The following is an 18,439-nucleotide window of genomic DNA, read 5'->3' as shown; positions in this document are numbered from 1 at the left end:
ACTTTTCTTTGGGTTGTTTTGTAATATTAGGATTGAAATAGAAACTGGAAATTTGCGAGCCAATACTTAGATGTCTTCTCTTTTATGATGGGTTGCGACTTATGGCCACGACACCTCGCTTAAGCCCCTGATAAAGCTCTCCAGCTCTCAAAGTCCATTATTCTAGATGCAAATGTGAGTATCACAAAACTCGCCCGCTGTTAATTACCAAGATTTCAAGCCGACCTTTAAATAAATCTCAACCAAACACTTCTACATCGGAACTCACCGAAAAAGAAATTACCACCCCGTCTGGCGGGTCTCCATGTCCTCCTAACAAAATCTTCGTTCTACTCACAGCCGTCTGCACGGCTTGCCGCGGCCTGTGGACCCCGTGCCGCCAAAGACAAAAAAGACCGGGATTATTTTTACCTCCCCGCTAACGGAACTAGCGTGCAGGAAGATGTGTATCTTTTGCTATCGAAGAACCGTGAGATTAATCGATAAGAGAAGTGATATTTTATATATATAGCTTCCTTTCGATATTTGCTTTTCTAAGTATTGACACCTCAATTGCATGATTTCATACCTAATTGTATCACGCCGCCAGGACTCATCCGCAACGCACGTCATTACCCCGCCATCAGCGCAAAAGCTTGGGCCTACACATTCTGACTGACAGCTTGAGAAGCTCCATTTATACCCGTGGCCTGGCCCATTTTCTTCCTCCCGATCCTCACTTATTCTTATCATATCCGCAGTGCGATTTGTATATTGGGCGCGAGGGCAGGAAACCAAATATGTCGTTATTACAGAGAGTCACGTCCTTTGAATCGCTGTCTCCAGAACGCTTTTCACCAGAGAGAGGACAGTCGCCCGCGGGTTCGAGGGATAGGAAGTTGAGCTTTAGTCCATTGCCTGAGAGTTGGAGTCCCCCGGCGGCGGAGGTGGAGTCGCAGGCTATTGGCGCTTTTGAGGTTTCGAGGACGAAGAGGATACGTAAGTCTTTGATTTGGTGGTGTTGGTTCAATGCGATTGAGCATAGCTGATGGTGTTGTAACAGTACAAGTATTCACAGCAGTAATCTACTGTCTCTTCGCTGCCGGAATCGTCTTTGGATACGCAGCCATCAAGCCGGTGCTTATTCGCGAACATGTATACCGGGATCTCTGCACGAAAAAGGAGCTCGAGGAAGGCGTGCGAACGTGTTATGACCAGGAGATCCATCTGAATTTGATGTTTACCGTGGCGGCCGTGGGAACAAACGTCGCCGCTCTGCCCATTGGAGCGATTCTCGATAATCTAGGACCGAGAGTGTGCGGGCTGATTGGAAGTGGGTTGCTTGCTGCGGGAGCTTTGCTGTTCTCGTTCGCGTGGCAATTGCCTTTTGATGGGTTTATTCCTGGATATCTGCTCCTGGCACTCGGTGGACCTTTCGTGTTTATATCTTCGTTTCAGTTGTCGAATACTTTCCCAAAACACTCTGGACTTATTCTTGCGCTCTTGACTGGCGCTTTCGATTCCTCCAGTGCGGTCTTTCTCATTTATCGCATCGTATATCAATGGACCAATGAAGCATTTACACCAAAACGCTTCTTTCTCGCCTATCTTATTGTCCCGGCGCTGATATTCGTGGTTCAGTTCTTTTATATGCCTAGAGCTTCGTATAAAACCGTCGGGGAGTTGGTGAAACAGGTAGAGGATGCAGGAACTAATGGTTACGACGATCAAGTGGATGAAAATACTGCGCTTCTTCGAGAAGAACATCGAAATCGTCGCCAGTCCGTTATTTCCGAGATCACGGATCTCCTTGGCTCAAAATCAGGGGGAAAACATCTGAAGAAAGAAGAGCAGAAGAATGCAATCTCTGGCGTTTGGGGAGCTATGCACGGAAAGACCGTGTCACAACAAATATTGTCTCCATGGTTCGTCCTAATCACATTATTCACAGTCATCCAGATGACTCGAATCAATTTCTTCGTCGCAACAATCCGACCACAATACGAATACCTCCTAGGATCCTATGAAGCAGCCGTAGAAATTAACACCTTCTTCGACGTCGCCCTTCCCCTCGGTGGAATCCTCTCCATCCCCTTCATTGGACTAGTCCTAGACAACACCAGCACTACCTTTGTTCTCTCCGCCCTCGTAACCATCGCCACCACCATTGGCGTTCTAGGCGTTCTTCCTTATTCTTGGGCCGCCTACTCAAATATCTGTCTCTTTGTCCTTTACCGTCCCTTCTACTACACCGCTGTATCAGATTACTCGGCTAAAGTATTTGGGTTCCGTACTTTTGGTACCGTATATGGTCTCATCATCTGTCTTGCCGGACTCTTCAACTTTAGTCAAAGTGGATTGGATGCGTTACTACATAAAGTGTTTAACGGCAATCCCGTGCCTGTGAATTTGATTCTACTGGGCTCGGCATTTTTGGTCGGGATTGCGTTGTGTACCTTTGTCGGGATCAAGGCGTATACTTTGAAGAGAGATTTGTTAATCGATGAGGCGGAGGATGCCAGGGAGGTTGTTATGCCTGGGGCGATGAGTCCGGAGAGGCTTTGAAATGTGGTTTACCCTTATTATTATCATCGGGTATTGTGGTGGTTGGAAAGAGAGCAGAGTATATCGAGAGTTATTTATGTGGCGGCGTTTGGATGTTAGCATAGCATGGAGTTATATTTGTTTATATGGGGTTGGAAAGTTATTGGGTATATACACGGGTGGAGAGATGTTAGTTACATATCATAGTTTGATTAACACAAATACAAATATCAAATCTTTTACAATTAGAGTCTCTGTCTTGATTTACTAAGGTACTTGGGATCTGATACTTCTTCTCACTAGCCTACTCTATGTCTCTCGCCCTCAATGAAGAATATTCTTTGCTATTATGCGATTTCAAGGTTCGAGCGCGCGGAATTCTCATGTAGTCCCAGTTTGGAAATTCTCTGGCGACATAACAGAATACCTGCCATCGAACACAACTGAAGATCGCTACATCCACAACCTTGAAGTCAGACACAATCACCGATTCTTCCTCCCCACCAAAGTCTTGTTGCACATCGCACTCCCGCAAATTCATTTATATCCTATTTTGAAGCGACTACCTGCACGATACAATCTTGAAGCTTGATATGCTTGTACGAAGTGAGAGTGAGGAAACGTCAAGGTGTTATTCACTAGAGGAAGCAAGCTATGATTTCGCTGCACCTCGCACTTGTGTGAATTTCTACTTTGGGAGGTTACTATTCTGGGAACTTGCATTTTTAGAACTTAAAATTTTGTCATTCACCTAAAGGTCGGGGTTGGGTGGTAGGTGGGTTTGTTGCACATCGCACTTTTTCTAGAAGAGGGGGGAGTGAGTGGTCGGAGGGGTCTACAATTTCTCGAGGACTGGCTTGCCTTTTGGTTGAGGGCGATGCATCCTTCACAATTAGGTTGGTAAGAGGGTCATGGGAAGTAAAGTGAGGTGAGTTGAGGTGAATCTGACAAAGGGAGGAAGTATTCGCTCTACCCAAAGTTTTGTTGCATGTCGCACATGTCATATAGGCGATAACGAGAGATACGTAGGCGTTAAGCCTTCCCAAACGGGTGTAGTAGAAAGAAGAAGTATGTGTATAGGTAGGTGAAGAAGAAGGTAGAGATTCCTTTGTGTTTTGTCAGTAAGGTGAGGGAGTATTCTAGTGATATATAGTGAGTTAGAGTTTTGTTACACATCGCACTTTTAAGACGGATTACCTGTTTAGGAAGATCAATGTCGGCTGCTTGTAAAGGGTAGGGTCTGGGGAGGTGAGTAAATGACGAGGAAGCTGCTTTAACTCCGGAAGAGTAAAGTAAAGAAGTATTCACCCTAGCTTTATTTATCGAGATAGAAGGTTTGTTGCATATCGCACTCCTAGAACGGATTGCCTATTTAGGAAAATTAACATCGGGTGGGTGTAAATGTAAGAATCTGGAAGGGAAAGTGAATAAGAAAGCTACTTCGACCGCCCAGATACAGTAAGGAAGAATTTTGGTGAACTGCAGCTGTCTAACTTTTGTTGCATGTCGCATTTGTTATATAGGAGATAACATAGGCGTTAAGGATTCTAAAGAGGTATAGGTTGAGGAGGCGTAATATAGAGAGGTAGGTAGATAGGGAGAGTACTTCTTCGGCGCTATTTTGTAAAGTAAGGAAGGATTTTAGTAAACTACGGCACTCTGGGTTTTGTTATATGTCGCACAGTGTATATAGGAGATAATATAAGCTTTAAGCTTTCAAAAAAGGCATAGTGGGATAGATAGGTATATATTAAGGTAGGCGAAGAAATAAAGTACTTCGTCGGCGAAAATCTCGAAAGTGAGGAAGCTTTTCATAGAAGTACTCTTGTCTACACTTCCGAAATAGGAAATAGAGTCTATATAGTGAGTGCGACATGCAACAAAACTTTCCTGGCCTATAGAACATTTTCTGGAATTCACCACAATTCCGAAATAGTATAACAAAAGTTTTGTTGCATTTCGTACTCCTGAACATGACCACAACACATCTTTTCTCGAGACAACATGCGCATCCCAAAAGTACTTTTCAGAAGTACATACTTAAGGAGTGTAATACAGCTGTTTTGAGAAGACGTCAGATTACGGAGAAAGATCAAAACGTGTAGAAGGGGAGGGGGTTTGCTGATGACTGGCGAAATCTTTTTCGTGAACACCTTAATAGTAACAACAGATTTTTCCCTGAGGAAAAATCAAATCATTTTGCTTCTTCTCTATACCTTAGTATATCCTAGTAAAAGTCCTCGACCCATCAAGTCTCCACATGTTCCAGAAGAAAGTGTCAAAAAGTTGACTCTTTCCACAAGTCTTCTTCAAAAACTTGACGCGCTCAAAGACACCAAAAATCCGTAAAAAGAAAGACCTCCAGGAAGGAACACATATTTCCATCTCTAGCACGAGAATAATTGATTCTCATCACGCATGATAAATCCAAACGCCCTTAGCTTAAAAAGCACAAAGAGTATTCTAAGAATCAAAGAACCACATTTCTTCCACACACCAACATAACATCTCAATAGTCACAGATCCCATCTTCCTATCCTCCAAGACACCCGTGGTACTCTCAGAAGTACAAGTGAGTAGGGAGGGGGGTTTTAGTAAATCAGTTCTGCGACAGTACTTCGAAATTTTGTTGCACGTCGCACTTTTTGGCGATTAGTTTGGCGATTCTATTCTGGCACCACAGAAGAGCTACGCAGCTTTTAACAAGACCCGGAATTTTGTTGCACGTCGCACTTTGTCGCCAAAACCCCTCGACACTAAAAGTTTTGGCAATTCTTTTTTGGCGCTACACACTCCTCATATCAGTATAACGCAGAGTCGCAGACAGGAGTCCAGATGTCCAAGTTTTATTGCACATCGCACTAAAATACGAAAATCTACATCTAAGCGTTTCCTCAGGCGATAACCAGTCTTCAAGGGCCTTCAGATAGAGCACATGCAAGGTTAGCTGAGATATAGCCCAATGTGTACCTTCACCATCTCACAAACCTCAAAGTCTCATCTCACACACCCACTCCCCTAAAATCACGAACAAAAAATAACATCACCCAATAAATCTTATAAAATAGTTTATTACTCAACGCCATCCCTAAACCCACCACCCCTGCCAATCCATCCCTACCCGCACCCAAAATTCTAAACAACATCGCTCTCATTTATATCACCTCCGCCTCCCCTAGCCCCTCCACCGCACTCACATATAAAACAAGAAAAAGGTTGAAAAATTCTAGTCTATGATTCCGCATCCACAAACTCATCCAAACTATCCGTATCAGTATCCTTCCTCAACAACGCCGCATGCCTCGCTTTCTCCGTCTCCGTGCCACCAGCAGGTAAATCCCTCTTTAGATCGTCATGGAAATCCAGCAGAGGGCCACCCTGATTCTCCCGACTCGTGCTAGTGGAGAGTAGCGTCTGCTCTAATTCCTTCTGCTTCTGTCCTCCGTTCTGAGTCTGGGCCGCGTATAAATCAGCAGGCATTTGTGACTGGATGGCTGATTTTTGGGGAGGGGCGCTGTCGTTTTGGCCGAAATCGACGAGGTCGTTTTCGTGGGAGATGGGAGCGACTTTAGGAGAAGAGATAGGAGCTGCTTTAGGGGTTGAGATAGGCGAGGGGGTCGCCTTGGTGTTACCAGCGGATGCTAAAGGCGCTGGTGGGAGGTTCTGTGTTGAGGGAGGTGGACTGGGAGTGGCGGTTGCAGCGGTTGCGGTTGAGTTCTCAGTTGTGGACTTTTCGGCGGCGGACTTCTCAGCAGCCTGCTGGTGTGATGGTGGAATTTGATTTTTCTGATTTGGCTTTTGGCCTGGAAGGATTGGTGTAATTGCAAGTATCTGCTCCACTTGCTTCTCGGGTGTATCTCCATCACTATCAAACATTAGTATCTGTCAAACTAAGTCGACAGAATAGCAACTCACATATTGGCATTAAGAATCCAATCTAAATCTTCTTCTCCTTCTTCAGAGCCACCTGGACCTCCCCGAACAGGCCGGAAAAGCTTTGCCTGCCAATCAATCCCTTCCTCTGCTCGTCGCGCAGCTTCGTCTCTTTGCATATTCTCAATCGTTGTTTTTTCATCTGTTGCTACCTCGTGGTTTCGTGCTATAATTGCTTGTACAGTTTTGTACCATAGTTTTTGGGATTCGCGTTCATCTTGCTCCTCTAGAGGTCTTGTAGTTGGAGGGGTATGTTTCGATTTTGCAGCGTTAAACATCAGATCCTTTTTACCGGTCTGAAACTATGTTAGCTACATTCTCATACCACGTTGAAACTGTAATTACCTTTAAATCTTTGATAAACATCTCACCATTCCACATGCCAGAAAGCTCGTACAAGACTTCTCCGGTATGATCGTTCTTAATGGTTCCCCCAATGGCATTATACGTCCCGCCAAAGTATCCTTTCGTTTTGAACTCGACATCTGCCGACAATCCCAATTCCGGACATTTCACGAAGCTATGATCACCAAGCTCATATTTCATTTTCCCAAACAAGATACCCCTGGCATACATGTTTGGTTGCGAGATAAAGTAGCTCTCCCCCTTTGGATTATTCCCTCGGTTCAAGAATCGTAATATGGCCAATCCCTCCATCAAACTCGCGGCCGAATTGCCAAGGAATTTACTTCGTGGTTTTAGACATCCGTCGATTCGGATGTGGTGTTCGGGTGCCATGTAGAAATAGCTGGACTTGGGAGGGTGGTGGGAGGTCTGCTCGGAAATGTAGTAGCCTTTGGTATTGTTTGGAAGATCCCAATAGCAGGTATATGTCTCTCCTAATATCGGATTGAGAGGTTTCTTAACTCCACTATACACATGTTAGCACATACCCTCACCCAGTTTAAGAAGGTCCTCCTACGGTGGTTTGATATGCCATCCACTCAAGTAAAACTTAACCACCGACACAAACCTCTCCACCGGATCCTCAATCTGCGGCATAGCCAGCAACGTCTCAGGATGTGCCATGAAACTATATCCCATCAGCATTCCCGCATAAAAGCATGAGCAACATTACGCACTTGGTAATTCTCTCCAACATACTCCTCGGCTCCAGAATAAACGTTGGTAACACAACCCGGCTCAGATCCGCCCCGGGTCTCAACTGCGAGATAATATGTGAGAGCACTATTCATCCATCAGTCCCTTGCCCAGTATCACACTACGAAGCTCTCACCATTTCCCTGATCGGGTTCCACGACGGTGGAATCGTCCTCGGCGCCATCGGATCTACTCTCATCGACCGACGACCGGTTGCCTAGCTATATCAGCGGTGTCCCAAACTCCTCCATCCAAATCTCAGAAGTCGTAGATGGAAATACATACTCGCCCCGGAAGCCCGGCGATGTCCATGTACCAAACTAACCATCCTCGCGGTCTTCAAATAGAGGTATCAAAATCCCCAATCCACGGTCGCAAAACCAGCCAGTCTTCTGATACTTCCAGCCCGTTCCTTTTCGCAGACAATCGTAACGGCGTATTTATCTAACAGAAACCTCCTAGTCGTAAGAAACCCGTTTTCTATTTTCTATCCGATCACAAATCCACAGAAAGTATAATAAAGAGCAGTTCGGAGGTTCAACGTGGATCAGAAGTCCGAGACGGAAACGCGCGGAGAAGAAATGACGTTTTGCCAGCCAGCACCGAGGATTGGTTGGACGCATGCACCTCAGTCTTCTTTAATTTTTTCTGCTTGCTTGCTTGCTGTTGGTGCTGATTTTGGAGGGGTACTGAACGAAGGGCGCCTGCCGGGGGCTTGGCGGGACCTTCGTCATCGGGTCAGTGACTCAATTTTACATAGGTACGGTGCACGTGGTTGGGGACAGCTTGATCTGAATCTTACACACGCTTTATGAGATGAGAAATCATCATTCACATATCTGAATTTCTTGTGCCTGATAAATTATTCCCAAGCCGAATCTCAATCTTCAATCTCCAACCAAACCCCCCACCCGCCCCCCACAACGGCAAGACCTCCAAGCTTCCAAGACCCAAATGAGGGGTCATGAGGATTTCTGGCAATAGATGCAGTTGTACGAATTCGTCGATAAATTATCTCATATCTTGTGAGATAAATTCACTTAGGCAAAATCCGAGTCCCTGACAGTCTCGAGAAGTTACAATTTGTACAATTTGATCAAGTTTTTCATGTAGCTGCTTATGCAGCTACTTTCATTCACACAAATTTTTTCAAGAAACCCAAGAAAATACAAATAATTGTTCGCCAGCATTGAAACTTCTATCACATAATCAGAAATCTCCTAATCCACGTAGCATACTATCAAAACAATATTACAAAAGTTTCATTTCTACACCACACTATTATATACCTAATAAACAAGCATACAAGCATTCATTACACTCCACCACCATCCATACCCTAATGTATTCATTCCCTCCTTGTCCATAGCTTTGTGTATTTCTAATTCCCTCCCTCGCGTGTACTATGCCCAATTTTCCCATTTCATTTCCATACGTTGTGGTATTAGCCAAACCCTCGCAACCTTCCCTCTCCAAAAGCATATGTGAGGCATCCCCTATTTCTATCTTGTTCCTTCGATCTCCTTGGCAAGACCGGAGAGAACCTCCGCTGGTCAATAAATGGGCAAAAAAGACAATTGTGGATTATGCGCAATCCACTCCTCTCCACCCCCTTTACTCCAATACCCAGCCCTATAATACATACAGAATTTAAAAAATCAACGCCTTTCACGAACTTTTGTCTGCTCGTTCTGCCAAAGAAGAAGGAAGTCAAGAAAATTCGTATTCCTCGTGCAGAGAACGTGACCGTATGCAAAGTATTACCTCTCGAGATTTGATACTCGAGGGTCGAATTGAACTTCTCGTCATATTATGTGTGATGGCCAATTTCAATGTCGCAAATTCTCCATCGACGAAGACCCACTGTTGCGACCGTCGACCACTTCAGCTGCTGTGCCCAAGAAATCCGGATTTTCAGTTTGGTTGATGGTTTGGATACTATGCTGATTGACGAATCCGACACTGGTAGGCCGGTCATCTCTAAAGTCCGCCGATAAGTTTCCAAGAGCTGAGGAATGATTGCGGGAGTGTTGCCCGCTATGTTCCGGGGTGATTATACTCGAGCTGGCTGAGACGGTAGAGTGTCGATGATGCGAATTGGAGCGGTCGAAAGGAAGTCTCGACGAATCGGTAGATCCTTGATTGGTATGCTGAAGGAATAAGTGCTGAGCACCCGGTGTTGTCAAATCAACACTCTGTGATTGTCGTTTGGAGCTCTTCCTTGGCACGTCAGGCTTCAGCGATGGTATCCGCGACGGCATCGGTAGGTTAGGGCCTAATGAGACTTCCGGCTTCTGATACCTGCGGGAGCTAGCCTTCGATGTAGCCTTCGACGGGAATCGGCTCGGTAGCTCGATACCACCACCAGATATATCTATACCAGCCAACGTTGGCGGGACATCGGATATCCTCTGCATCTCAAATTCATCTCCGTCGTCTGACATCTCATCATCCGTTTGAAGAGGGCTGACTAGACTATCATTTTCGTGCGTGGACGCAGGCGCTGGTAGTGTGTTCTCATGACGAACAGGTGGACGATCATCCGAATCATCGTCAGAATCGATAGGCCCGTTGCGAACCCCGCCCGTGGCGACAGGAACTCCTTCAGGTGGTGATTCTTGTCCTGGTCGCTTCATTCCAGGTGGCATTCGAGCACTCCGCACGACCTCGAAGCCTTTGCCCTTCTCTTTAGTTTTGCCGCCAAATAGTCCTTTAAACCATCCTGCTGCTGCTGCCGATGGCCCTGTCGGGTCCGTTGGACCGGTCTTGATACGTCGACTGGGTACATTAGCATTCAAGGCTGGACCACGTACTCCGTAATAGAAATCGACTTCTCGGGTGGTATAATCCGCCTTCGAGCGTCCCGGGCTGCCGTCTACGGGTGCTTGACCAGTGGGTGTTGCCCTGCCTGAAATTGATGGTCCTTCATCAGCAGTTTCTACCGCTGGGGGTTCTCCCTGACTCCAGCGTTTTTTAGCCCAATCTCCACTTGCCCATGACCCTCTACTCTTCGAACCGGGCGAGTAGGCATCAAGAGTCGGTCGCCTTAGTCTAGGTGGTCGATAATATGGATCCGCATTGTCTACCTCTCCCAAAGGTACCGCAGGGCCTCGGTTGCGGCCCAACCCTGATGGCGCGGCGGCAGAAGGCAAGAAGGAGAAGGAACTTGCTTCTCCTGGTGTCGTAGGGGTGTAAGAACTTCCTCCGCTGCCAATAGCCCCAGGAGGAATGGCGCCGTACGCTTCTACGTTTGAATCCAGACCAGTACTTTGCCTGTTCAGAAGCACACCTGTGCTACCTGCTGATTGACTACGGATCCTCCCACCTTCCATCAGATAAGCCTTGCGACCCTCTTCATCCATCATGGCGGTATTCGACAATTGGCTTTGCCTTGACACTCCATCCCGGCGAGGTAATCGTCTCGATAGTTGTCGCATCCCAAATACTTTCGCAAGGCCGCCTCTTGTAGCACCAGTCTCGTCCCCACCAGCGCCAGCCAGTCGGGCCGCAACTTCAACGACCGTTTGGACGGCATTGAGAAGGTAGCCTAAGAGTAACACAACGGCATGTGTCAGAAGAATGGCATATCCAATCCAGCCTTTAGCTCCCTCGGGAACTCCCAATGATGGAGCAAATGCCAACATGATGATTACTGTTGCGAGCCTTATAAACGCTAACAAGGTATGGACTGCATTCATTGATGTTGGAGAATGAAATGGTCGAAATGCATGTAGCGTTAATATGAAGATGACTTCGCATATGGCGAGCAGCACCAGTTGCGCGATTCCGGACTGTTGGACAGCACCAATGGCTACACCTCTCACAATTGTCAGCAAGACAGGAATGAGTGCAAAAGAAGCGAGGTTATCGGAGTAGGTATTGTACAGTGGTCCATATAGCAGCACAGTGGGGAGGTCGTCAAATAGGTATGACTTTGGCCGCGTTGATACAATGAAGTAGAGTAGCCAGATAGCGAAGCCCATAATTAGCGCTAGCATTACCACGGCGAGAGCTACGGTGTATGTTGGTGAATGAGCAGCTTCTGCTAGCTGGAACATCGACAATGCCACTATTGGCAAGAGGAAGTAGTTGAAAACGATCCTGATGACATTCCCAACCGTGAATGGCATATTCTTGGCACGAAGATCTTCCTCCTGGTTATCACTGATATGTCGAAGAGCCCAGCGAACGAAGAATCCAGCCTGGACAAGAAACAGCACGGCCGCAAGAATAACCAGAAGCCAAACGGCCATACCAGCCCAGACATCATCGACCTGTCCCAGACCAACATACTGACGGATCCTATCCAGACCAAATCTTCCTCGAACGACATATACCCCATCGATTAGACTATCGGTTGCCGGTCCGTCACTGACGAAGCTCTGGTTGAACATAAGAGAAGACCATGCGACCTTGCTTATGATGGGTTGGTAAAACCCAGGATAGTTGAGCGTCAATCCTCCGGTGAGAAACGCAAATTGTATGTATTGCAAGCAATCCCCGAATCCAGGCGTGACCAAGCGTAGTAGATCTTCATCACGCCCATAATTTGTAGTCCATCGAAAAGTGTCAGTAGTACCCCACGGACTGTATATCCCTGCGAAGGCTGTTGCAACTCCTACAAGAATGAGAATGACTGCAGGTATCCAGGTGATTACAGCAGAGAGAGTGCCTCCAATATCCGGGGTAACGGACGCCTGAATACAACCAATACTTGTCGCCGCCTCATCTCCATAGGTAATTTCCATGCGTGCAGTGAAAGATGTAAACGCGAAGGTCGAATAGAACGGGTGCGAATAGGAGATAGACGGCCAGTCAGACCTCACAGACCTAATCCAATGTTAGTAGTATTTCTGTAAGTCGAGAAAAGCTCTTACGCGTTGCCAAAGAAATTGGGAGATAGCGGGCAGCTGCCATTTGTGAGTTTATCACAGAACGGCGAGAAATCCTGAGCATTGTTATACGTCAGAACGTCTATGGTACTGGCCAGAGTCGTGCGCTTGTTGTTCGCTGCTGGGGATGGAACATCGATGATCTTGCCTCCGGTATCTGTGGCATTAGAATCCCAATAAGAACTGGTCGGCGAAGGTAAGGGACTTCGTCGTTGAGCAGGACCTGAACCTGTGACATTTCCCCATACCCTTATAGATAAATTGTGTGAAGGATCCGTAGTATTGAAGACGGCGTCAAAGAAGAGTGGCACAAATTGTAGTTGTAATCCGCCAGCAGCTGCGTTATTCTGCACGTCATTCGAAAGACAATTCTCGAACTCGATTTCGACAGCCGTTGCTGGAAGGATACACAGACTGACGATTAGAAGAAAGACGTATCCAATGGTATTGAAGCCACAACGCTGCCGCCTTCTGTAACGCGTGTAATTTTGTCGTCCCTGTGGAAAAGATAGGGATTGTGGTTGAGTATTCGAACCGTCCGCACATCGTCCATCAACCTCATCCTCTCCAGCCTGCCATGCTTCCCTTGCAACCGCACTCGTAATCATCGCGTCGTATCGTGTGTGGTCCTGGACATGCTCATGGTGATGTCTCTGCAAGTCCTGACAGTTTGTCCTCGACTTTTCCATAGCATTAACGTTTACAAACGCCGTATCATCGACCCGAGGGAATCCCTTGACCTCATGGAAGTTTGAACGTAGCGGCTTGCTCAGCACTCCATGGTGAGGCGGACCGGCGTTCTTCGAGTTTGCAGATGAGAATGCCAGTGCTGCCAGAGGGGGGACGAGATTGGCAATTATTCGTGTTGTTCGTCGACGACCGGCTAGACTTTGAAACGGTCGGTATTTGCTGGATCGGGACCAAGAAAAAAGTTCCGCGCTGTTGAACAGTCGATAGACCCTGCACGCCACAGTTACGCGCAGACGGGAGATGGAGTTAGGAACACGAGAAAAAGCGATTGAGGCGCAAAACGAAGGTGAGGGGGTGAGTGGGCTTGATGGATGGATGCGTTGATGGTGAATTCGAAGGTTTAGTCGCAGATGCAAGAGCAAGAGCCAAAGCAAGATTCGCTAGGCGGTTTGGACTGACAGTCTGTTCTTGGGTGCAGGTGTTGGGGGGCGATGAGACGATAGGGCCCAGTCTGGGTGCGAACAGCGTCTTGGAGGCACGGTCACCAATAGAGTTTGAGTACGAGGACGACGGTACCAAAGTATGCCATTGAAATTAGGAGGAGAAAACAAGGCAGGCAATTCTTATTCTCTGTTGGCATCAATAATGCGTATTTTACAGTACGGGGATTAATCTCGTATTCAGTCGCGAAATTATTCCAGCAATTTCCTTGAATCCCTTTCTCACATTAGCTCTCCTACTTCACCTAAACATTCAGTCTCTCTAACGTAACCTAGACTTAACTACTACCTAGGGCTAGGTAATATCTCACGTACACTCATCTACACGTCTAATATCAACAAACTAATCACTCCAAAAGCCCGCGTCAGCAAAGTCACTCCTGGGGCATGCGGAGCTTTTAGGAGGATCACCACGCCCTAGTAGCTGATTGGATATTGATTTTCTATTTCTGGAAGGATGTGGATTTATCTTGGCTGATGACGCCGTCGGTTCGAGGTTTAGCTCGTGTTATCGAGGAAATCGCTTTGTTGCTCCAATCAACATCGGATATCACCATGTCTAAGGAATATCTACGCCATACTTTATTCTTACTCGCCGGCAGTTGCGAATATCATCTTCTCAGTAAGCGGCTTGTAGGATTCAATACTCCTATTATAGATGAATAATAGTCTGTATTCACTAAATTCTCACTGTGGAAATTAATACTGACTACAAGATCCAAAACTTGATTCCATACTATAGCTTGACCGTAGACCACCTTAGCGTGTGAACCATTGCAGCCTACAAAAACTTAATCTGTGGAGGGAAGCTTGTCAGAGCTGAAAAAAGGGGTATTTCCGATTCATTACCTACACGAGAAGGATACTCACGGCTCAGGCCACTAGTCCGAACACTTCATCAATCATCACAACTCCATTGCTAAGATATTTAGACGACATGAGACAATACCATAATATCTAAGACCCCTAAACCCTGGACCCAATACATTTCATTCAACTCATATTCCTATGATCTGTCGTAACCCGAACCTAAATAGCCCTCGCCCAACTGTCAACGCCATGGATATCGTCGCCGTAGATGCTCTAGAGAAAAGCCCGTCATAAAACTCCGTGAAAATGCCTATCCCAACTTATATTCAGATCGATTTTTGACACCCGCTAGTTTCGCTGACGATGCATAAATGATTAGCAAATTCAAATATCTCTTCTATTTGCGAACAGATCCCATGCGTGATGCGCCCTTCACTGGTGCTGGTAATGCCTGCACAAACTTATCGCGTTCTGTAAGATAGAGTTAGCATGTAGTATGTGTCGGAGAGATCATCGAACTTACCAGATTCTGTCTCAAAAACAATCGTAATATCATCGTGTTCTCCAGGGTATTCTGGAACATCCAGACACACAAATTCGTGGTCGCTCGCACCCGTTTCTCCACCTGTCTGAGGAGCTTTAGGCATCGCAAACTTGCAATCCACAATTCGCAATGTGTACTTTCCGGTTTTACCAGAAGTCTCAAAGATGTCCGTCGACTTGAGTTGGAAACTCATACAGTCTCCATGACTAAACCCTTCGAAAAAAGCGAGCAGTTGTGTAACCTTCTGCCGTCTCACCACTTGCAGCCGCGTGGACATGGCATCCCACTTCTTATAGATAGGGACGACCATTCGCCTGCGCGCAATGTTGAAAGAAGTTGCCATACCGTCGTACTGTACGACGAACCCCGTTATCGCCGCTTGGAATAGATGGAGGTCGGAGAGCCCCGGGAATAAATAGGTACGAATGGTATGTGACTTTGAGGCAACATTGAGGACATCGGCAAGTTCATGTGGTAGTTCATGGGATACTTGGGACTCAATGACAGATAAAGAGATGTCTTCTTGAGGCTCTCGAAATATTTTCAGCTGCTTGGAGCTCTTCACGTCAAGACGGATTTTCAGCTCTCCTGTTCCGACATTGATTCTATCGGTAAGACTACCTGTTTTGAAATCCATCACGACGCGCAGATGCTCCGAGAGAACAGTCTTGTTACTCTCGAAATCACCTTCCTCTTCATTGATGACCCGGAAACCTTTCCAGTCTAACGTCTTGAGACAATTCAGATCTTTGGGGTCACTGGACGCACCAATAAGTGAGAAAGCCTTCATTGGAGCCTCTGCGACCACCTCTTCAGATTGGCCTAGCGAGGTTCCAGTAAGCAGCTGATGTAACCGGGCTCTTTGCCCAGGATCGTCAAATGTCATAATCATTTTATAATTTGATCTGGAAGTTACGATCTTGAGCAGCATTGCCGGCTGTCCATTATCTCCACGAAGGAACCCAAACTGTATCGGTAGATTTGGCAACATAATCTCGTCTATTCCTCGGATGGTTTTTGTTCTAGGATGCGTAGTCATCGCAACGCGAAACCCTCTGTGCATTGTCATCATCCCAGCAGTGCCTTTCTCGTTGTGGGTTCGTTCAAAGAGCCTGAAAAAGCAGCTAGGGAGTGGCTCCTTGGGGAATCTCGATTGAGGATCGGTATCGATGTATTGAAAGCTCCTCAGAACTATCTCATAAACCAACACTTCATCAGGTCGCTGCTCCAGGCTCGCGTGAATTTTCGATTGATAATCATAGCCAACCCAGAGAGATCTGAAGTCTGGCTCGGAGAAGTTGAGACGCAGGGTGAAACCACGAGGTAACTCTACCCGAAGTGCGTTTCCTCTCTGTTGCCATGTAACATCCTGCCATGTAGGTCCGCGAGATTTATCTGCAGATATGCAGAGCTTTATCCCGCCATCTTGGCTAGCAACAATTATCATGAGCTCCTTTTCCTGCTGGTTACGCACCAGCGAAACTAGAACAGGACACCGATAATATTGTTGAGCGGCTGCTTCTTCAAGAATCCCATCAGCGAACATCCTAGAAAATGAAAAAGTCTTGCTCGAATCTCCCAGTGGAAACGCTTCCGGTATAGACAGCGCTAGGGTATGACGCTGGCTGGCAACCAACGACTTATTTCCTTCCTCTTGTGTCCACATGGAGTTGTCCAAGACTTGTAGAAGTGGCGCATCTCGACCGTCCGGTGGTAAAAAGCCATTTCGCTTCATCGACATGGTCAACTTTTTCAAATTGGATATAATACCTTGACGTGCCTCTGCAACGTTGTCCTGGTTTCGATCGCCATCATTAGTTGCAAAGGGATCTGCAAAGTCTGGATGCTGCTCCATCACCGTCTTCACAATCCATAGCGATTTTGCCAGATCCGTGTGAGCTTGTTGACGTACAGAACGCATTCGCTGCTGGCTTTCGGGGCTTGTTGGTCTCTCGCGCACTGTTGCTTCTAGATTCATCCTACCTTTAATGAACCACCACAAGGAAAGCCTTGCCAGCTCTTCCGCTGAGCATACGGTTAGAGGCTTCACGGATTCGGTAGATAAGCGGAACAACTTGAATAGATGCGAAACGCGAGCAGAGAATTCCTGAAGCGCCTCATCAGCGACAGCCATGGCAACACCCTGCAAAGTCGAAGCACGAGATAGAGAAGGTGGGCTTTGTGTGATAGGTGTTGATCTCTCGGATGATATAGATGTTCCACCGGCCGGTTGCAGCGAAGGAGGTATGTTACTTTGAGATTGTAGTGCAGGAGCTATGTTAGTTTGAGATGAAGAAATATAACTGTTCCGTATCGTATTTATCCGAAGTTCTTTCAATTGAGGACTCATATCGGAATCACTTTCTCCAGGCACGTCGAGGGAGTGTGCAGCCATTGGAGAGCTTGTAGCTGCTTGGACCAATGCCTTGCCTTCACCTCCTCGCATTTCGGCTCGCACTCTCGCTGCAAATGACGTCGGTTCATAATGATCGTTGCCTGTTGCAGGGAGGTTCGACGATGAACTTCCTGGACTGTTACGATAGCTGTTCACAAGACTGTCAGTCGAGTGGTTTGAACTCTGGACCGACTGGAATCCGGTTGCTGTCCGACGAAGAGGTCCAGGCCGGAAGTCGTCATTAGATTCGGCTTTTGGTGGCACCTGGGAAGAGCCTTTATTCAAGGAGCCATTGCTTGTGAAGCCGAAATCTAATGGTTGCTGTGACTGAACAGGAGGGAGCGGACTGGCTTGACGTCCATTTGTCGGCGCTCTTCGTCTGTGGCCAATTTCTATGACTGGATCAACAGCTTCGTCACCCCCTTCTCCAATAAATTCTGGTGTTTCATTTGTGAACCGCACAATAAGACCTTTCCTATTGCGCTTCGGGCTCGGTGTTCGCCCAATTTGCTTCGCACCTGTCACTGCGGCGGCAGTAGGCCATCGACGAGCACTCGAGGTATCGATTCGTGTTAACGGTGGTGGATTTGGCGGGATACTCGGTGATCTCTGGGGAGGATAGCCAGGAGAGGTAGGAGGAAATCCAGGCGACGCGGGTGGCATCATATGCAACTTGTCGGCAGGTCCATGGAGAAAGTCGTTCAAATTCCCTTCCTCGTCCGCGGGCGTCCTCCCATCCTTGTCTTTGTCCTTAAAGAGCTTCTTCATAAACCGACTCTTCGACTTCTTTTCGACCTTTTCGTTTTCCCTTCCATTTTGCGACACTTCTTCCATATCCGCGGCTCGATTTATCGCGGGCGGCTAAATTCTTTCTGGAATCTGCGGCGGAACCGACAATCAGGTCACTCGAGGTGGAATAACTGCAGTTGGTGTTGAGAGCGGTCGTCTATTATGGGCACTAACACTTGTCACCAGTCTGCTGGCGCCTGAGTTAACACATATCTGAATTGGAGGTTTTATGGATCGCAATCATACCTTTGGGGGATCCCCT

The 18,439-nt window shown here is 46.9% G+C and overlaps 4 protein-coding genes across 4 annotated transcripts; 1 reads left to right on the top strand and 3 right to left on the bottom strand.

Annotated features, from left to right (window-relative positions):
• Positions 1-779: 779 nt before the first annotated feature.
• Positions 780-2,544, top strand: GLAREA_04824 (MFS general substrate transporter; the record flags this gene model as incomplete). Its single annotated transcript, XM_008087201.1, has 2 exons — positions 780-978; positions 1,043-2,544. The coding sequence occupies 2 exons, from the start codon at positions 780-782 to the stop codon at positions 2,542-2,544; spliced, it is 1,701 nt and encodes a 566-aa protein (XP_008085392.1).
• A 3,210-nt stretch (positions 2,545-5,754) lies between these two features.
• On the bottom strand, positions 5,755-7,885 carry GLAREA_04823 (Oxysterol-binding protein-like protein; the record flags this gene model as incomplete). The annotated part of the gene is made up of 7 exons (XM_008087200.1): positions 5,755-6,388; positions 6,439-6,752; positions 6,802-7,327; positions 7,430-7,489; positions 7,561-7,621; positions 7,694-7,774; positions 7,843-7,885. 7 exons carry the CDS (start codon positions 7,883-7,885, stop codon positions 5,755-5,757), a joined length of 1,719 nt encoding a protein of 572 aa, XP_008085391.1.
• A 1,501-nt stretch (positions 7,886-9,386) lies between these two features.
• Positions 9,387-13,057, bottom strand: GLAREA_04822 (uncharacterized protein; the record flags this gene model as incomplete). The annotated part of the gene is made up of 2 exons (XM_008087199.1): positions 9,387-12,387; positions 12,435-13,057. 2 exons carry the CDS (start codon positions 13,055-13,057, stop codon positions 9,387-9,389), a joined length of 3,624 nt encoding a protein of 1,207 aa, XP_008085390.1.
• A 1,789-nt stretch (positions 13,058-14,846) lies between these two features.
• On the bottom strand, positions 14,847-18,222 carry GLAREA_04821 (uncharacterized protein; the record flags this gene model as incomplete). The annotated part of the gene is made up of 2 exons (XM_008087198.1): positions 14,847-14,920; positions 14,973-18,222. 2 exons carry the CDS (start codon positions 18,220-18,222, stop codon positions 14,847-14,849), a joined length of 3,324 nt encoding a protein of 1,107 aa, XP_008085389.1.
• Positions 18,223-18,439: the final 217 nt, after the last annotated feature.

Source organism: Glarea lozoyensis (genome assembly GCF_000409485.1).
Source record: "Glarea lozoyensis ATCC 20868 chromosome Unknown GLAREA5, whole genome shotgun sequence".
NCBI classification, from domain to species: Eukaryota; Fungi; Ascomycota; class Leotiomycetes; order Helotiales; family Helotiaceae; genus Glarea; species Glarea lozoyensis.
Note: the sequence above shows the minus strand (reverse complement) of the source record. Positions and strands in the feature narration are given on the sequence as shown.